At 36.8% G+C, this 16,916-nt stretch overlaps 1 protein-coding gene across 1 annotated transcript in view; it reads left to right on the top strand.

Annotated features, from left to right (window-relative positions):
• The window catches only part of creb5b (cAMP responsive element binding protein 5b), a 174,428-nt gene that overhangs the window by 144,123 nt on the left and 13,389 nt on the right, over positions 1–16,916 (top strand). Inside the window, exon 8 of the mRNA XM_056476159.1 lies at positions 13,038–13,355. Within this exon, the coding sequence (XP_056332134.1) occupies positions 13,038–13,355 (318 nt within the window). The remainder of the gene's footprint in view (positions 1–13,037; positions 13,356–16,916) is intronic.

Below are 16,916 nucleotides of genomic sequence, written 5' to 3'. Positions count from 1 at the left end.
ATCTTATATGAAGCAAGAGATTGCGATGACATATGATGACGTGTGCAGGTGCTGTAGTGCTGTCCCATTTCTTAGGGGTAAATTTTGAAGCCCTTTCCCTTCACACTCTGTTTGAAGGGCCAAGGGGAAGGGGTAGGGGTACAAAAATAGAATTGGGATTGGGCCTAACTCGATTTTGAGTTCAAATTGGTCAACACTGGTCAACACTGACAAATGTTAAGCTGTTTTACTCTAAAGGGAAATGAACCAGGGACTGGTGTTCCTTAATGTAACACTACACAGAAATTAACTCGGGTTAAATGATAATATATCACTAAAATGGAGTCGATTTACAACCCATATGGTGTTGCTTTAACTGTCATTATTTCACTCTGATGCAAGTAATTTTGTTATGCTAGTGAACATACTAAACAAATACATTTTTTAACAGAAAATTAAAAAATTCAATATAATTTAAAACTTTTATTTAAAACATTCAGGCTTACAAAAATATAAAGTGCAAAAATATCAAGTCTGCATAAAATGGCAATATGGTACACTATGAAGTTCAGGATCTGTACCATATATTCTCTGAAGATCAAATGGTTTGGAAAAAAACAGCTCATTAACACGGACTTCTGTTAAAACTCTGTCTGGATGCAGTCTGACTGTAAATGCTTATGCTGAAGATTAGCAGACAGGCTGTAAGTTTGTGAGCTGCCTCTTCACAAAAGGCAATATACTTAACTCACCCTATACACTTATTTCAATCGGTCGCCATTTTAAAGAACGAAATCGAGGCTACGGTGGGAAGAAACCTGGAAGTATAGGATCAGCACTGTAGAAATGACCGTGATTGGCCATCAAAGTCATCAGTTCACCACACTTCACCTAGTACTAACGCTGGACACTGGAGTGATTTATAACCGCCAAGATCAGTCGATTCCTCAGCGGATCGCTCGTCTGTATTTGCACTCAGTAAACAGCGGCGAGTTTGGTGAACTGATGACCTTCACGGTCAATCACAGTCATTTCTGTTGAGCATTGGTGAACAAAATGACAAATCCGCTGTGTTTAAAAAATGCACTCAACAGTGCTTAAATGTTAGCCAGAAATTGACGTTTTTTTTTTTTATGTCAGTCCCAAAATTCAGTTTTGTGACAAGTCTAATATAGTGAAAGAATCAGATCATAAACTTGAGTTTGATAAATGGTATCTAAAACATGTGAGTGGGAAAGAAAACGGTAGCTAACTTCTGCCTTTTTCCTTAACTTAGCTGAAAATGAGGTCCGATATCCCTTTAATTTTCACTAGCCAATCAGAACGGTCCTACAGGTCATTCGAAAGGCGGTGAAATTATAAATTTGTGTCACTTTCTCTTCACTGATAAGATATACAGCCAGGCACACAACGTTTCTGTATGACTCCAGTCGATACTTCCGAGATTCTTCTAACTGCAGCCTCGATTTCACTTTTAAAATGGCTACCGCGTAAAGTCAGTCTAATGAAGCCTTGTCTTTGTTGACATCCATTCAACTCATTCGCTCCAGCCGTATCCGATAACAATAATGAAAATCAAGCCCCAGAATATCATGTCATGATGTCTGTTATAGTACCCCTTCATATATGAAAGTCATAAGTGTGCCTGTGGTTAGCAATAAGGATGCAAGTGTGCTTTTTGGACATGCATCATTTATTGATTTATTTATTGGGTTGTAAAAAGCGGCCAGTTCTTAATTGCCTGCTGGGATTTTGGTGGAGCTTTAACCGGACAGGAATCAACGCATGTCAGTAATCTCACATGAATGTCTGCTGTGTCATTTTGTTATTGTGTTTACTAACACAATCTTTTTCATAAGTTCATTTCAACAATGAAAAAATTGGCATCAGTGTTTTTGAATAAAGGTATTTTGAGGGGGAAATATGAAAGATAAAGGTTTATATATAACATAAAAACATAACTAACACCTGTTTAGGGTAAAGGTTATTACACATTGAATGTGAACTTTTTGTTCGTAATTTTCACTCATTAAAAATAAATTCAACCTCATGCTGACATGACATTTTGTGTCAGTCATATTGACACACTGCCTTCAAAACTTTCTTCCATAATTCAATTTTTTACATTTTTTCAGTCATATATTATAATGTCAATAATACTGCCAGTCTCTGTGTGAAGTATCACAAGCAATGTATCAAATTCCACTGGTTTCCTAAAATAAATTTGCATTTGGGGATAATCCATTACAGATCTTTAATAATGAGCTGAACTCCTCCTTCTTTCTATGCAATATAGGATGAACACAATATGTAGCCTGTTTCCCTTTCTTTTTCTACTTTATGGCTCGTTTCCACTGACTGGTACGGTACGGTTCGGTTTGGTATGGGTCACCTTTATCAGGCTTGCGTTTCCACTAACAAGGGTACCCTTTTGGTGGGCGTGGTGTATGACAGAAAGTTTCAGTTGACGTCATTCTAGCTCGAGGAAATGTCTACAATAAAGCTGTACGGGTCACTTACATATCATATGAAAAGCACTTCTCACAACACAGATGCTTTACACACACACATACTTGTGTAGAAATGTTTATAACTAACTTTTCAATGAACATGAGTTGATTATAACTGCAGATCAAAGACAGTGCGAAACAGCCTACTGTAACGTCTGTAATTATATTAAATAACTAAATAAATGAACATATATAAACACATACAGCCCCTTACAGTCTCCGATATGTTACCAACTACAGATGAACTACATATAGCAGACATTTCGCCCGTATTTAGGTTCAAAACAACAGAAATTATAGCCTACAGTCAGTGAAAAACTCTTATCTGTGTTTGTAATCTTCAGCAGCACATGTAGCCTCTGTCAGAGAGTAATTCTGTCATTCCCGGTTCATATTAGTCCAAAATGTGAAGATAATAAGTTAGTTATACATGGCATTTTGTTCATGTTTGCTGAATAATAATGTGCTCCTTTTTTCCGGCTTCTCCTTTGTTTCTTCGCGCTTCACTCTCGCGTTTGTCAGTGTCTGACAGAATCGGGTTTCTAAAGCACGTCAATAATCAAGCGCACGTTATTATCATCAGCTCAAGAAGTGTGTTATTTCAGATATAATGTTAGACGCGCGCGAGACCTAGCAAGAAAGCGAAACCGCTCGCGCCTCAGACTGGCTCGTAAAAAACTACGGGGCACAGGGTAAATCTGCTCTTCTTCTTGGATTTGTGGCTGTTCATCAAGATGACGACAAGGTTTGTTTGAGCCCGGGTCGAACATGGCTCGTTATTATATGTATTTATAATTCCGCTGTAATCTCTCAGCTGTGTATTTCAAACATGGCGTTTTTTTTTTTGTTTTCATTCTGGCTTGTTGTGTAAGCGAATGACGTATCTCTGTAAACCAATAGCGTTCAGCTGCGCGTGTGGCTCCGCCTTTTGGTACCCTTTCTCGTGTTTGGTACCCTTTCGAAAGGGTGCCAAAAAAGTGGTACGGTACGGTTCGGTACGCTTTTTGACAGTGGAAACGGCCATAAAAGCGTACCAAATTAAACCGAACCATACCGTACCACTCAGTGGAAACGGGCCATTAGAGAAGACAGAGGAGAACAAAGTATCACTGTTTGAATTGACTCCAAAATGTTTTGCGTTTTTTTTGGAATGGGTTAATTAATACGCATCGGACTCAGTGTAAAAGGTTTATGTACGTGGCAAATTTTTTGTATGTGAATATGAAAAAAACGCATACGAAAATTTTAGATTTCAGTGTGCAAAGAGCTTAACACCCAAGATGATTATGTGGTCACAATGTGAAGCAGAGTGGTCTAATAATTAATTGGCATGTCATCTATTATTTCACTTATTTTACAGTTACCACACATAAAGATATTGTTCAGATGTTGTATTTCAAGATATTTGTCAGGTTTTTGTCCTCAAATAGCTACTATGTGAGGGACTAGTTTCTTACACATCTCAAAAGACTTTTGTTTTGAAGTGAATTCGGCATTTTCACATTCCCATTTGACAGCCATATAGTATAAATCATATGGATGGATTCAGAGACGATGTTTAAGCCTAGTATCAAACTAAACTGTAAGTCAGAGCTGTTTCAGCTTAAAGTAACTTGAACCGATTGATCTTGAAATAATGCCTTTGCTTTGTCTCAAGATAGATGCCAATAACAATGTTTCATAGGAAAATTTGCCAATAATTTGGAAATTGAGGACTTCCGGGGGAGAGAACGCTGGTGCACATTGGCTGCCGCTTCTCAGACTGTTTTCATTTATTTGTTTTTTATTTATTTATTTTTATTCTTCTTTTAATAATCTAATTTGGTTCTTATACAGTATAATGTATTATTAAACTTACTTACATGTCTTAAATGCAATTAAATTTGCCTAATCGTATAGTCTAAGCGCTGTCTGTGAAACCAGGCCATTATAATTGTGTTTTAAATATAAGTAACACTTCATTTTGATGGTGCATTTGAGTATTAGTAGACTGACTAATATCTGCTGATACTGCTCCTTCAACAGACACTTAACTCACTAAAAGAAACTTTACAAGTACATGTGAACTTACACTAACCATAACCCCAACCCCAACCTAACAGTCTACTTACTAGGGCCAGACGTAATCTGCGGACGTTTTTTGCTATTTCTGCGGAGAATTGTGTTAAAAATCTGCGGATTTCTGCGGAATTATTTTGGGAGTATCATAACTAAAACCGGCGATGCAGTGGCGCAGTAGGTTGTGCTGTTGCCTCACAGCAAGAAGGTCACTGGTTCAAGCCTCAGCTGGGTCAGTTGGCGTTTCTGTGTGGAGTTTGCATGTTCTCCCTGTGTTTGCGTGAGTTTCCTCCGGGTGCTCCAGTTTCCCCCACAGTCCAAAGACATGTGGTATAGGTGAATTGGGTAAGCTAAATTGTCCGTAGTGTATGTGTGTGAATGTGTATGAGTATGGATGTTTCCCAGTGATGGTTTGCAGCTGGAAGGGCATCCGCTGAGTAAAACATGTGCTGGATAAGTTGGTGATTCATTCCGCTGTGGCAACCTCGGATTAATAAAGGGAATAAGCTGACAAGAATCTGAATGAATTATTAACTAAAACCTTAATATGTGAAATATATTTTTAACTTTTATTTAATGTTTAAAATGCAAATCCAATTAGATTCACTTTATCTCATATAATATATCTACTAAAAGACAGAAAATATTAGTGTACAAAATGCATTGTACATAAATCAGATGAACATTTTCATATTAGCCAATAATATTACTGAAATTAATTTAAAAACTGAATAAATATAGATTTACACACATTTACTCAAGCAAATAAACAGAATCAATGATAGGCTAAAAATCCGCGGAATTCTGCGGAAAATCTGCGGAAAAACTGTGAAATTCTGTGCGCACAGATTCCGTGTGGGCCTACTTATAACCTAATGAGAATTAGTTGGCATGTAGATGCAATGTAACCTAAATTCAACAAACGGACCAACAAAATTTTGTGTAATCTCAATATGTGTCATTTCACTCAATATTTGATCTACTTTATGTGTTGATTGGCTAATGTTTAAGGCTCATTTGAGTGACGGCTCTGATAGTGATTACATGCAAAGTGATACAGATGGAAATGTATGACTCAAAGCCTATATTGTGTTGATTTTGTAGGATTGGCAGCTGTTTCGGTATTAGCATTTCAAACCCTGACCCCGAGATTCTGTGCTTGTCTTCTCTTTAAGTGCATTGCGGCCCCAGACAATAGCATTCCAATAGGTTGGAGCTCTGCCCAATCTGCCCAGAACGCGAGGGAGGGAGATATAGGTGCACAGCTGTCCTGGACCAGTCAAAGTGAGGGCACTGTTGATTGACAGGTAGTGCAATCAGTTAGAGGTGTTTCTGTGCACTGTGACCCCAGGATGTCAAGTATGTTAATGGATGAAAGATGGTCCCTCGGCTCCTGTGATTCTGATACACTCTGTCTTGGTGCACAGATTAGAGTCTAATAGAGATGTCACATTTTTTGATGTGGGGTGAAAGTGAGATAGATGTTGTGTGTTAGATAAGGATACATGTCTTCCTGTGTTTTGAACAGTTTTGAATGGTTGTTAATACTGGTTGATAATGGTTGTTTACCACGCTGGTTACATGTTCCATGTTACATGTTCCAATAAAAAGGTTCTGTGCCTCTGTGGTTGGCAGTGTTTCCTTTACGGCAAGTGTTTTGCATGCTGCAGCAGAAATGTTGATAAAGGCAATGCTGGCTTATTATTACTGTGCTGCCTACACTGTAAAAAATGCTGTAAATTAACAGTTTTCCGTATTTTGCGATTCATGTTTTTTTAGTTTTTCATGTTTATTTACGCTTTTGAATTGCATTATGGGGCCTTGATCTTTCTCCTAACCACATTTAATTTTGAAAAGTTGAAAAAAATTACTTTTTTTTAATAGTTTAAAATGATATATTGTCTGGGTTGGTGTTGTATATACAGTACAAAAAAACTTGCCAGTACATTTTCTGTTATTTTCTGTTATTGACAAATTTGTCTCTTTATTATTATGATAGCTTGAGAAAGCCAACATACTGTTCTACTACATAAACTTCTTCTTCTTCTTCTAAGACTAATTTCTACATGCATCTCCTCCTAGACCGTTCATACTACAACTACCAAACCTACTCCAGACCTCCAAACTGGTCTGACTTGAGTTGCTATATCTTTTCCAACTGATCCGTCTTATGGTTTTGCAAAAACTGACCCGGAAAATTCGGAAAAGTCCCACTGACTTAACATTGGACCAAACTTTGTGACCTCATAACTTTGCGCCAGACTGTCAGACAGACTTAAGTTTGGGCTCATTTAACTCAGACTACCAATCTGCCAATCACTGATGACCTTTCAACTTACTAGCCACACGCTAGCAACCACTTACGGCACCCTAGCAACTGTCCCATATACTTCCATTGTAAAAAACTGCCATTGAATTTGCATTGGACATACTAACAAAATACCAATTCATACCAACAATATATGAATCCATACTAGAAACATACACCTTAGCAACCGTCTAGCAACACCTTAGCAACCACCAACAACACCTTAGCAACCACTCAACACCCTAGTAACCGCCTAGCAACACCTTAGCAACTGCTTAGCAACACCTTAGCAGCCACCTAAAACACCAACTGTTTTAAACTTCTTAAAAACTACTTAAATTATTTAAACTTTTAAAGTACTTCAAACTTTCAAACTAGGCTTTCTCAAGCCACCATTAAGTTTGTCTTCGAACTTTACTTTTCTAGTTTCAAATTTTTTATTTCAAACTACTAAATCACATCATAATTCATGACAGTAAATAGTTGGAATACATTTGTGAATCACAAAATACGTAAACTTTTAATGAATAGATATTTTTTATAGTGAAGAGCAGAGGTGGGCAAACTACAGCCCGCGAAGCTTTTCTTTTATGTCATTAGGCAACGACTGAATCAGCTATGTATTTATTTTGCTCAGACTCATTGTTCACATTAACACAATCAAAATAACATTACTTGGAATAACAAAGACAAAGATTCTTCTTCTATTGTATCTCGTAGATTTTATAATGATTAATATGAGCATATTAATACAAGCTTGTTGCTAATACAAGATTGTTGTTAATTTGACTCAAATTATATAATAATTGCTGGTTAAATGAGTTTTGTCACTGAATATATTTACCATGCATACATCCACTTTAAAAAGTTATTTTATCAAAGATATGTGGTTTCATCAAGTTTTATAATGATTGATCTGTATAGTCTAGCAGCAGTGCAAATTAGATTATTGTAAATTTTACTGAATAGTAAACTTTAAGAATTATTTTTAATGTGTTAATATGAGATTTTTTCAATCAGACAATATCTTTTCTAGTCTCCACTGTAAAAATTATTACATTATTATTATTATTATTATTATTATTATTATTATTATTATTATTATTATTATTATTATTATTATTATTATTATTATTATTATTATTATTATTATTATTATTATTATTATTATTATTATTATATTTTATAAGGGATTATTTTATTGTTTTATGATGATTGATAAGTGATGATAAATATAAATAGCAGTGCAAATTCATTTGACTTGTAAATTTGACTCAATAATAACTATTTTAAAAAAATCTGTTTTGTGTTAATGTGACATGTTTCTGTCCGATATTACATGTTCTATTTATACTGCCACTATAAATAAAAGTTATTTTTTGAAGGATTTAACATGTGGCCCTTCACTTGGTTTGCAAAACTTAATGTGGCCTTCGGGTCTAAAAAGTTTGCCCACCACTGGTGTAGAGTTAAAGTGGATTAACATTCAGCAGGTGGGTGAAAATAGTGTTAATGCCAGTTAAGGGTGGGTAGGTTAGCACTCTTGCATTTGGCAGTGAGTGTGTGAAGGCAGAAAACACTGGCAGCTCCAGCAGTCAGGGAGGAACAGAATGGCTTTGCTTGGCTTGAGCCGGCAACTTTATCAAACCAATTTTGGTTGTGTTTTGGTAAATAGTAACTAGGGGATGATTCAGGGAATAAAAAAAACAGATCTTACAGGTTGACCAGCTTGGGAAGAAAGGGATGCTGTGCTCTTGGTTTGTGCTTGGCACTGACATACTGTACAGTCCACAGCTGGCTAAGACTTCGGAGGGTGAATGTGCTGCCTGTTACAAACACTGAGTTCTGGACACTGGTCTTTCTGACCGGCGGCATCTGCAGAGCTGCAAGAATGACAGAAACCGTCTGATTCTTTCTGTCATTATGAAGGCTGTCTGTGGAGAATTACAGTATTTGTTCTCTGTAATGTTTCCCTCATTAAGAAAACTATCCGCATCTAAAAAAAGAAAGAAAAAAAAAACTTTTGCAGTAATTTTGTAATACAGTCAAACTAATAACTTTTCAGACAGCTTCAAAAAAACTTTTTACAACATTTCTTACACCCACATAGAAATCTGATTTATGCAAATTTCATATGTGAAAGACAAGTTCATATTAGTATTTCACATAAAATGTATGTCATATATGCAACATATATTTAAATTATTCCAAAAATGGCCATTGCAACCATTGTAATTCTAAATAGGTACATACATTTAGGTCCATAAATATTTGGACACTGACACAATTCTAACATATTTGGCTCTACTGATAAACGCAATGTATTTGAAATTAAACGAACAATTTGTGCTTTAAAGTGGAAATCAGTTTACAAAAACTTGACTGAGTGCTTCATTTCCCCTTTAAATCACACTGCATTTGATTTGGAACTTATATTAAGACTGTTAAAAAGTATGTTCCGAATGAAATGAATAAGGATATTATGAGTAAAATTGGACACATTGTTATTATCACGTGACCTGTACACATTCACTTCACAAAATCATAAATTATTTCAAACTAAAGTTTCCACTGAACAAATTCAGAGACTCAGTGAAAATATTACAGCAGGTCTTTCAGACACTTCTCGCCCAGTGTTATGAATTCAGACATAATAATCAGCTTCAGATAGCATACTATATAATAAGAAGGTGTGTGGTTTTGGATTCAGTGCAAATGACAATTACTGAATCTAAAGAAAGTCCTACTGGGGGCATCTTTTAAGTGGTCATCTTTTAAGTCTTACTTTTCATGAAAGGATTATCCTCGCTTGACTTCACTTGATGTTTTCTTTCATGTACAACTGTATTTGACTTAATTTATTTGTGTTTTGTTTGCTTTTTTTCAATCTCCAACTCATTTATTATATAAAGTCCAACTCAGCTCTTGTGGAAATATATAACATAGACTCAACACTCTAAAAATACATCAACCTGAATGGACACAGACATCTACGTACAGTATATACTGTATGCACATGCTTATGTACTTTTTCATATTTTTGAAAATTTCATCTACATGTGCTGTCAACAGATCAAACCATCAGACGTATCTTGGCAGCCATGTATGTTTATACTTGTGGCTTTTTTCAGATCCCCAAGTTGTCTTATTTGAGCTGCCCAGAAAAACAGCTCTGTGAGAGAAAGCAGTCAGGTAAACATTTTCCAAACACAGACGCACTTTGAGAGCCTCTAAAGTCCTAGACTAAAGGACCAGCCCTGGGTGAAAGCTTAAGTAGACCACACGCTTGAAGCAACAGTGCGTAGGCCGATGGGGAAATGGCCAAAATCGGGGGAGAAAGTCCTCAGAGACCTCTCCCACTGCCAGCCCTGGGCCTGGTCTTCAGATGAGGCTCTTCACAGTGACGACAGATCGTGGAACTGTGTGAATGGGTGTGTAAGAGGGTGTGTAGGTGTGTGGGTGAGATGGTAAATGACAGGCTCAGATTGGACATTTGTGTATGTAACAAAATGAGTGAGTGTTTACATTTAATCTATTGGGAAAATGTGATCACTCGCTTGTCAACTCAATAGACATGTTCTGTCATGTTTACTGGGATTTAACGAATCAGTATTTTTGCCTTGTTTTACACACAAATGCATAAAAAATCAAAGAAACTCTTTTTTTGTGATGGGGCGACCAAGATTGTTAAAGATTTTAAGAAATTTGAGAAATTATATTGTATTCCAAGCAAAAAAAAACATTCTTTCTTTCTTTCTTTCTTTCTTTCTTTCTTTCTTTCTTTCTTTCTTTCTTTCTTTCTTTCTTTCTTTCTTTCTTTCTTTCTTTCTTTCTTTCTTTCTTTCTTTCTTTCTTTCTTTCTTTCTTTCTTTCTTTCCTTATTTCTTTCTTTTGTTTATATATTTTACTGCTGTTTTTTTATATATAGTTCCTTAGTGTCCCACCAGTGACGATTTACAGCCATATAAGGGTGCGTTTATACAACAGTTCGACGGCATAATTGTGTAAATAAAAAGAAAATCAAACATGTAGAGTCTAAAACCCTTTTGTATGAGGAACTACTTTCTTCCACCATTCATTCACATCTGCAGCTGACGTCAGAACAGCAGAAACCATTACTAATTCACCAACGTCACTTTAGAGCTAGTATTTGAATGATTCTCTAGTGTAATGTCTAAAGTGATTACAAAACAGGTGATTTTGCTGACATTTTAGGATTATAATGCTGAACGGCATGAAATGCCATCAGTCAAGAGACATTTTCCAGTATTTCTCTGTTGCAGTCAGGATATCACATTAATTAACACAGAAAAAGCCAAAGCAACGCAAACACTACCAGATTACTAGGTTGTGTATTATTAGGTTGTGTTTGCGATAAGGAAAAATGCTAAACACATGAGGGCATTTCTTTTTTCTTTCTTTTTACTGAACTAGTTTGCAGTAACAAAAACAGGGGATGCATTAGAAACAAACAGATGGCCAACCAAAAAGTAACTCAGGGTTATACAAAAAGTGGCCAACACAAAATACACACATTCCTGATATGTGAGTCCCATCTCACACTCAATACACTACAATTACTATGGTGTAAATACAGCACTACAACATACAAAAGAGAGATTTTATAATGTTTTGATCAGCTGTAGTTTTGTAGCTGTAGCTGTAGTTTTTTATTGTGTAGTTTATTATGCGGTCTCTGTCACCATCTTTTGGCAGAACATCTGCCGTCTTTACTCTGCTTAGTATGACAGGCTAATGGATGCGGATGCGCTGTATCTCTGCAAAATTTGTCAAACTGTAGTGAGTTTATTCATCTGCTGTCACTCTATGTGGGCAGAGTAATACACAAGGGTGAGGAGGCTGTACAAGTGCTGTTATTAAAGGTGCAGTAGGTGATTTGGCAAAATGCTAACCGATTAGCAGAAATACAGTCCCACCCCTGCTGTCCAAAGCCATGCCTTCTGAAACATGATTGCACGAATATGAATATATATATACAAGTCTAAAGACATGCGCTATAGGTGAATTGGGTGGGCTAAATTGTCTGTAGTGTATGTGTGTGAATGAGTGTGTATGGATGTTTTCCCCAGTAATGGGTTGCAGCTGGAAGGGCATCCGCTGCGTAAAACAAATGCTGGATAAGTTGGCGGTTCATCTTGCTGTGGCGACCCCAGATTAATAAACGGACTAAGCCAAAAAAAAAATGAATGAATGAATAAATATAATTATCTATTATATATTAATTTATACAGGTGCTGATCATATAAGTAGAATATCTTCAAAAGGTTGATTTATTTCACTAATTCCATTCAAGAATTGAAACTTATAATGTATACCTGAACATTCATTCCACACAGACTGTTATATTGCAAGTGTTTTGTTTTTGTTTTTTTTTATAATTTTTTGTTTATTTTGATGACAACTATTGAAAACCCCAAATTTAGTATTTCAGAAAATTTAAATATTACTTAAGACTAATACAAAGAAAGGATTTTTAGAAATCTTGGCCAAATAAAAAAGTATAAGCATGAAAAGTATGGGTCTGCACAGCTTGGAGTCGATCACTATGTGGCACTGCTCAGGTTTTATGAGAGCCCAGGTTGCTCTAATAGCTCTTCTGCATTGTTGGCTCTTGCATATCGCATCTTCCTCTTCACAATACCCCATAGATTTTCCCAGCAGCAGTCCAGTCTTTAGCCCAGGTGAGATTCTTCTGATGCTGTCTGTTGTTCAAGAGTGGCTTGACACAAGTAATGCGGCAGATGAAACCCGTCTTCATATGTCTGTGCATAGTGGTTCTTGAAGCAATAACTCCAGCTGCAGTCCACTCTTTGTGAATCTCACCCACATTTTTAAATGGGTTTTGTTTCAGGCTTCACACATTTTCACACTATCACACATTTATTTTTTTTCAAGCAAGAACCTGAGTTAGTTAGTTAGTTAGTTAGTTAGTTAGTTAGTTAGTTAGTTAGTTAGTTAGTTTGTCCATTAATTCATTCATACATTTATTCATTTGTTTGTTTTTTCTAGTGTAATGTCTCCATCAAAACTTTTAAAAATTGTGTGATTTTATTATATATATTTCTTATTTTTTATTTTAGAAAGTAGCTAATAAAAAAAAAAGATAAATAATCCTTGATATAAATATCAACATTGCCCCCCCTTTTTTGTTCTCTACACAGAGACTGAAAGCCGCTCTTGCCCACCATCCAGGGGGTATGGCGAATGGCAGCATGAACTCTATGGGTCATATGATGGAGATGATGCCCTCACGGCAGGATCAGACCGGGCACCACCACATGCACTCTCACCCTCACCAGCACATGCAGGGTCCACCGCACGGATACCCACACCATGGCCACCACCACCCCAGCCATGCCCAGAGTGTCCATCACCACCCACAGAGCCACGGGCACCACAACTCCCACCCAGCCCACATGCACCCCGCACACGGACATCAGACCTCACCACATCAAGCCATGCACTCCGCTGCTTCACAGGTAACAAGCTGGGTTGAGGGTGCCAGATTTGGGGTGCCTTTCAGGGGTTGGGGATGCCAGGTTGTTGAGGGGTTGGGGATGCCAGGTTGTATACTGTTTATATATAGTTAAGGACATGCTGCCGTTGTCACTCACTTTGTCCCACAACAACATTAAAATAGTTTAGATTAGTGTACAATGTTTTATATATATATTTTATAGTCATTTGACAAGTTAGATTTTTTTTTAAGTAAGGCCATAGTTACTTTCCCTGGTAATTCAGGCAATGCGGTGGTGCAGTGGGTAGCGCTTTCACCTCACAGCAAGAAGGTTGCTGGTTCTCGAGCCTCAGCTGGGTCAGTTGGCATTTCTGTGTGGAGTTTGCATGTTCTCCCCATGTTTACGTGAGGTTCCTCCGGGTGCTCCTGTTTCCCCCATAAGTCCAAAGACATGTGGTATAGGTGAATTGAGTAAGCTAAATTGTCCGTAGTGTATGTGTGTGAATGAGTGTGTAAGGGTGTTTCCCAGTGATGGGTTGCGGCTGGAAGGTCATCCACTGCGTAAAACATATGCTGGAGTTGGTGGTTCATTCCACTGTGATGACCCCAGATTAATAAAGGGACTAAGCTGAAAAGAAAATCAATTAATTAGTTAGTTACTTTAATAATTATGTAACTCAGTTACTTAGTCAGTTACTATTTGTGAGAAGTAACTAGTAACTATAACTAATTACTCTTTTAAAGAAACATGCCCAACACTGATAATGAGTCAGTTGTTGTGAAATTTAAAAATCATTTTATGGTATTATACATGGTCCACACTGTAAAACCCAACAGTCAACTTTATCAACTGAAATGAGTATTGTGAACTCAAAATTTACTGAATGTTAATTCTACTCATTTGAAAAGAGTTTTGAGCTCAGTGTTGAAGGTAATGAGTTAATTAAATACCTCATTACTTCAACTTAAATGGAGTAAGTTCACAGTACTCATATAGATTTGTTTTTTCAACTCAAATGGTTTGTAGCAATCGGTTTCCTCAAATGGTTTGAGTTATGTGAACTTATTGAGTTTTACAGTACTCAGTTGGTTTGAGTTCTCTTCATTTATTGGGTTTTACTGTGCTCAAATTGCTTCATTAACTCAAATTGATTAAGTTCACGGTACTCATTAGGATTCATTTTTGGACTTAAATGGTTTGTTGCAATCGGTTTCCTCAAACGGCTTGAGTTGCCTTAACGTTTTGGGTTACAGTGCATGTGCTTAAAAAACCCCCACTACATTTCTTGAAAACTTGACAATTGTAAATCTATTTTTCCATTTATTTTAATAATAGTCATTTTTATTTGCTCTAACCTTCAAGTATTGAGACTCTTTCAGATGTCTAAATCCATCTTTTTGTGATTCAGAAGTTCTGCTTTAATGTATTATTAAGCCAAAGAAGGGGCCCTGTATACATACAAACCATCAAAGCTCCGGCATTTTCCATCGCCTCCAGAAACCAGTAATGATCTAAAGACGGCAAACATGGCAACTGCCAAGCATATGTCAAAGAAGCTTTTTGTCGGCCTCGTGCACCAGTAGTGGCCCTGTTTCTCAGGGTGTCACAGAGCATTGGTCCGAGTGAACGTGTGCGGTGGAAAACTGGGCCCTGACACCTCTTTATGAGGGTGGAGCGGCCTGTAAATCACACTGCTGTTTCTCACACCCAGATGTCCATCACAGAGCCGTAGGGCCACGTGTACAGGGCACATGTTGTTTTAAAGAAAACTCCCAGACAGGAACTTTCTGGCTAGAAGTGGTCTGAACGACGAGATGTCAGACAGGTGACTGGCCAGCAGTCAGGTTTATGAGTATGAATATGATGTCTTGAAGGGAGAAAGAGAAACCTGATTTTACCAACATGTTACTGAAACATTAATTCAACCATCCAATCAGATTTGAGAGGTATGTTTACAGTTTATGTTCAGTTTTGCCTTAAAATTCTTTCGCCATTTCCCTCTGGTTTTAAGAATAGCTTAGGTATTAGGTTTGGATTACATTTTTGGACAAGAATGATGTTAGGATTTTGTGCCAGAATTTTCAACTGTTGGTGCAATTGTAAATTTATCAAGTTCAAATTTTGATGCCATGCCAATCAAAGTATTTGTGCCAATCACTATATTTCCTCCTTTATCAAAAGAAAAACCCCAGTCAAACAAATGCAAAAATAAATGAGCAAAGTAAATTCAGCTAATAGAGTATACCGCCAATGGACGAGCCCCCAATTTCATGTTACACACCGTCTACGGATGATCCACAACATGAAGGACAGGACAAAGAAAATGAAATCAATGATTTATTGGGGTTTGAATTCGGGAGCTGACAAGGACAAAATACTAAACAAAAGTTTCTTTATTTTAAATCTCTAACTTACCTGATCAAAAATGAAAGAAAATAAAATACAATTCACTACCCTAACTAACTAACCAACACAAAAACAGAGGTCAAAAGGTTTTACAAATAAAATGGCGTCAAACTCCTTACTATTCCAATTTATATACACTATTTACAAACCATTTACAGAACAGGCAACCACATTTAAGGCACAATCCAAAAATCTATGTCAGCAGGCAAAAGGGTCAAACAAGCCAGTGGAACAAATTACCATAAACTAGGGATGGCTGACGTGAAACTGACGTTTCAACACAGTGTCGAGATCCCAAAGCGCAAATGTTTTGAAACACTGCACCAAGGCATGATCCAAAACACCCAGGTCACGTGACTAAAGGGTTTCGAAACACCTGGTCACATGACTAAAGCGATTTAAAGCGTTAATAATTTCAGAAGCGTTTCGAGACCTGGCAAATCTGCATTTGACTGACAGGCTCAGAATATAGCCTGGTGGACCGTGCGTGTGCACGTTGTTACTGTGCTTCAAGTGGCTTTTGGTTCAAATCCTGACGTGTACAAATACTCCGAAATCATGAGTTTATGTATTTGAATAATGTTACTGTTTTATGGTGTAGTCTAGATAGGATACAGCTGTGGATACGCATCAATTTAACATCATTTTTGTAACACTGTAAAACAATAATTAAGATTTTTACAGTATTGTGATGGTTGGGTTTAGGGTTTGGGTAGACAATAATAAAATACAATAAATGAGAAATTTAATGAATAATATAAATTATTCTTGTTAACTTCCGGCCACAACCGTGTCTGATCTAGCAACAAACCTGTTTTATGACCGAAACAAGACATATTTAGTGTGTTTATTTGGATTTCAGACCAATGATGAAACAAAACGATACAAGAACAAAGCATTTCAAACTGATATTAAGCATTTTTAAATAGCTGTATCAGCCTGGATTCGAACCCACTCTCCGTGCATGCTAGTCAGGAACTCTCACCGCTTCACTAAATCATTTAAAGGTTCAACTCTACAAAGTGTTAAAAATTAAACACAATACATGAAAAATGACCACAAGGTGTCACTGTAGAGAAAGGTTTCAAAACATTTCGAAGCTTCGACACATTTGCTTCGACTGTTTCAGTCTTTCATGAAGCCTCGCTTTGTCCAACACTACCATAAACCAAGCAA

Source organism: Danio aesculapii, chromosome 16, assembly GCF_903798145.1.
Source record: "Danio aesculapii chromosome 16, fDanAes4.1, whole genome shotgun sequence".
Lineage (NCBI taxonomy): Eukaryota > Metazoa > Chordata > Actinopteri > Cypriniformes > Danionidae > Danio > Danio aesculapii.
This window is presented reverse-complemented; position numbering and strand designations above follow the sequence as displayed.